The following is a 3318-nucleotide window of genomic DNA, read 5'->3' as shown; positions in this document are numbered from 1 at the left end:
CTTTTAACAGCTGGCGCAAGAAAAGTCTTCAATCTGTCCCTCTAACTATAAATTGCAGTGGAAATTATAGACAAAATGATAGAAATAACTTGCAACGATCGACTGGGCAAGAAGGTAAATACCTAAGCATACATAAAGATTGTGGATGAAATTTCACACATTTCCCGCAGGTGCGCGTCAAATGCAATCCGGACGACACTGTTGGAGACTTGAAGAAACTTATAGCGGCACAGACGGGCACAAAGCACGAGAAGATTGTCCTGAAGAAGTGGTACACAATCTACAAGGATCCCATCCGCCTATCTGATTGTACGTCATTGAATAGTTTACATCCAACAATCTTTTAAACGTTTTCCTTTTTGCCCACCTCTCCTGCAGATGAAATCCATGACGGCATGAACTTGGAACTTTACTACCAATAAATATGCATTAGTGATGCCTTAACCTTAAGCATCGCGCGGGTGTCCCTTTTTATAGCTTCTATAGATAAATACAAAAATTTTAAACATACATACATATTTTTTTTGCCTTTGTTCTGGTTCGATATTTTTGAAGCAATTTTTTTCGATACAGCGACTCGTTGTGGCGTTGCCATATCATCAAGAAGGCGTCTATCAAAACAATAACAAGAGTGGAAATTAAATTTGGACTGTCGAAAACCTCGTAATAATGCCAATGATACCTTTCTTTCCCAGTCTAAAAGTGTCGGTGGCCAATCGCTATTGGCCTTTGCAGCGCGAATCCCTCAAAACTGCAGGGACCGACTTGCAGCCCTTGGGCAAGATGCTGACGACACCGGGAATCGAGACGGATGATGAAGATGGTGAGTTGAAACGAGCTCGTGTCGGAAGTCCCTTCTATAGTGTCCCTCTTCTATAGCCAACGACGACAGCGAGGACACGGACAGTCACGACGAGGAGGATGACGAGACCAACGATCGCGTCATTCCAGTCACTCAAGACTTTTATACGCCAGATGATGTTGATGAGTGAAGCGACTTCACCCCCGGCCCATTGAAGTTAATGCAAGGGCAGATGCGTTAGTGGATACACGATTAACTATTTATTTTTCCGTCACACAACGTTCCCTTCAAAAACTGTAATAACATATATAGTTTACTGTAAGCTTAAATAAATTAAAACATTGTAAGCAAATCAGTTGGAGGATTTCGCACTGGATCTGTCGATTGTGTTACAATTTTGCAACGAGTTGCGAACTGGTTTAGGGAAAAGCACGAACAAAAAAGATCAGGAATCTGGGCTTTACTTGTGCAGAGCCGCTGTCTCCAGCTTGGGAGCTGGCTTCGAGGCGAAACCAGCTAGCAGCTTCTTGATCTCGGCAATAGCGCGGCCTGGGTTCAGGCCCTTGGGACAGGTGCGCGTGCAGTTCATGATGGTGTGACAACGATAGACGCTGAAGGGATCCTTTAGTTTGCTCAGACGCTCGGCAGAGTTCTCGTCACGCGAGTCGATGATCCACCGGTAGGCCTGCATGAGGACAGCAGGTCCCAGATACTTCTCGGCATTCCACCAGTACGATGGACAAGATGTTGAGCAGCAAGCGCACAAAATGCACTCGTACAGACCATCTAGCTTGGAGCGATCCTCCACCGACTGCAAGTACTGGGCCCGGCCCTTCTTCTCGCCAGCTTCGTTTCTGTATGAACGAGGTAGAAGTGAGAAAAGTGATGAGAGCCATCAAAGTTTTGTGGGCGTTCCATCTACTTACTTGCGCTGCAGCCAGGGCTGAATATTCTTGTACTGCTCGTAGAAGTTGTTCATGTCCGGCACCAGATCGCGCACCACATACATGTGCGGCAAGGGATACACCTTCAGCGACTTGGAGGTGTTGGTATCGATCTTGCTAATGCAAGCCAACGTGTTGATGCCGCCAATATTCATGGCGCAGGAGCCGCAAATTCCCTCGCGGCACGAGCGACGAAAGGTCAGAGTCGGATCCATCTCGTTCTTGATCTTGATGAGCGCATCCAGCACCATGGGGCCACAGTCGCGCAGGTTCACCTCGTAGGTCTGCATGTGCGGCTTCTCGCCAGCATTGTCCGGGCTCCAGCGGTAGATCTCGAACTTCTTTATCTGCGGCTCCTTGGCCTCCTTGGGCTGGGCCTGTTGATCTAACTGGGCTGTGCCATTGCTGATAGCGCGCAGCTGCAGAGATACAAAGATAATATTAGTCTGCTGGTCTGGTCTCGTTTGTGTAAGTGTGGCAGCCCGAATGTCTGGCTGCAGTCACGCCATAACGATTTTATCCAATTGCTGGGTGCAATAACGTTTACATAATCGAAAATGTTCGTCTTACTTTTTCAAACTGCGACTCATTCGTTGTGAATTTTATCGGTTTTAATTATATCCCAAGCAGTTTTGGGCCGCCTTATATAACTGCACTGGCCGAAAAGCCGCCCGCCCATGAGCTCTGCGGCCAGGAGACACCATTCCCATCTCCCATCCTCTTCTCACCTGGTGACGTGCCGCCAAAGAACTGGCACGGCTCAATACTTGTCTAGCTTCGTTGACCAACATATTCTCGTAGTCTGTTTGGGGAATTGAAACGGCACTGCGTTTGCAATTAAATAAATTAACAACTTTTATTTGCACTGTTTTCAGTGTGACGCGGATTTATCGATAAGATATACCGTCCGACCCTCAGAAATATACCGAAACATACCGCCTCATTTTTAAAATATACCGTAAATATACTGACGAATTCAAGTTCTGTTTTACATATTCCTCGTTTTTGATATTCCGACGAATGTTACTAGTTATATAGAACATTTAGCCATGCCATCATAATTTTATACGATTGATGAATCAATTATCTATTTAATTGGTGTATGCTTTTATTGCAAAAAACAAGTAGCGAAATAGGTCAATCAAAACAAACGAAAAAGGAAATTCGTTCATATTGCTCAATTTTGAATATTCGTTGAATAATGCTGACTAACTAAATCTCTCAGCAATGCCCACATAGTTTTATCCCATTGATGAATACATTTTTTAGCAGATTGGATAGTTTTTAAGGTTTAAACGAAAAAGTTCAACAAAAAAGAGTCGCTATATTGCGTGTAAGCCGTAGTATAGGCCTTTGTATACCCTATTTTGTTAATTTTATATGAAAGTATAAATATTGATATGAAGATAAAACGTAACTAATAAAGACCTTTTTTCAAATTGAAATTTTTTAGACATATTCATATATATGATGAGTGTTTTGTATATATACCTCGATCCTGATACCTATTCTTGGTCCCTACAAGAAGACAATAAGCTTTAAAATATCGTTGAAATATTGTAACTAATATTG

The 3318-nt window shown here is 43.5% G+C and overlaps 3 protein-coding genes across 3 annotated transcripts; 2 read left to right on the top strand and 1 right to left on the bottom strand.

Annotated features, from left to right (window-relative positions):
- On the top strand, nt 1-508 carry LOC117190825 (ubiquitin-like protein 5). Its single transcript, XM_033395863.1, has 3 exons — nt 1-114; nt 171-309; nt 379-508. Exons 1-3 carry the CDS (start codon nt 76-78, stop codon nt 420-422), a joined length of 222 nt encoding a protein of 73 aa, XP_033251754.1. The 5' UTR covers nt 1-75; the 3' UTR covers nt 423-508.
- Nucleotides 509-567: 59 nt separating this feature from the next.
- LOC117190824 lies at nt 568-1157 on the top strand. The gene is made up of 2 exons (XM_033395862.1): nt 568-823; nt 880-1157. Exons 1-2 carry the CDS (start codon nt 670-672, stop codon nt 990-992), a joined length of 267 nt encoding a protein of 88 aa, XP_033251753.1. The 5' UTR covers nt 568-669; the 3' UTR covers nt 993-1157.
- LOC108160429 (succinate dehydrogenase [ubiquinone] iron-sulfur subunit, mitochondrial) lies at nt 1040-2626 on the bottom strand. The gene is made up of 3 exons (XM_017294432.2): nt 2475-2626; nt 1729-2165; nt 1040-1656 (listed from the first exon to the last, which is right to left on the bottom strand). The coding sequence occupies exons 1-3, from the start codon at nt 2535-2537 to the stop codon at nt 1263-1265; spliced, it is 894 nt and encodes a 297-aa protein (XP_017149921.2). The 5' UTR covers nt 2538-2626; the 3' UTR covers nt 1040-1262.
- Between the last annotated feature and the right edge of the window lie 692 nt (nt 2627-3318).

This window comes from Drosophila miranda, assembly GCF_003369915.1.
Source record: "Drosophila miranda strain MSH22 chromosome Y unlocalized genomic scaffold, D.miranda_PacBio2.1 Contig_Y1_pilon, whole genome shotgun sequence".
NCBI lineage: Eukaryota > Metazoa > Arthropoda > Insecta > Diptera > Drosophilidae > Drosophila > Drosophila miranda.
Note: the sequence above shows the minus strand (reverse complement) of the source record. Positions and strands in the feature narration are given on the sequence as shown.

Excerpts from the sequence above, each read along its gene's own strand:
- LOC117190825 (XM_033395863.1), top strand. The coding sequence starts at position 76 with ATGATAGAAATAACTTGCAACGATCGACTGGGCAAGAAG. Across the intron at positions 115-170 it reads ACGATCGACTGGGCAAGAAG|GTGCGCGTCAAATGCAATCC; the intron begins GTAAATACCTAA and ends CATTTCCCGCAG. Across the intron at positions 310-378 it reads TCCCATCCGCCTATCTGATT|ATGAAATCCATGACGGCATG; the intron begins GTACGTCATTGA and ends CCTCTCCTGCAG.
- LOC117190824 (XM_033395862.1), top strand. The coding sequence starts at position 670 with ATGCCAATGATACCTTTCTTTCCCAGTCTAAAAGTGTCGGTGGCCAAT. Across the intron at positions 824-879 it reads CGAGACGGATGATGAAGATG|CCAACGACGACAGCGAGGAC; the intron begins GTGAGTTGAAAC and ends CCTCTTCTATAG.
- LOC108160429 (XM_017294432.2), bottom strand. The coding sequence starts at position 2,537 with ATGTTGGTCAACGAAGCTAGACAAGTATTGAGCCGTGCCAGTTCTTTG. Across the intron at positions 2,166-2,474 it reads CTTTGGCGGCACGTCACCAG|CTGCGCGCTATCAGCAATGG; the intron begins GTGAGAAGAGGA and ends GTATCTCTGCAG. Across the intron at positions 1,657-1,728 it reads CAGCCCTGGCTGCAGCGCAA|AAACGAAGCTGGCGAGAAGA; the intron begins GTAAGTAGATGG and ends TCGTTCATACAG.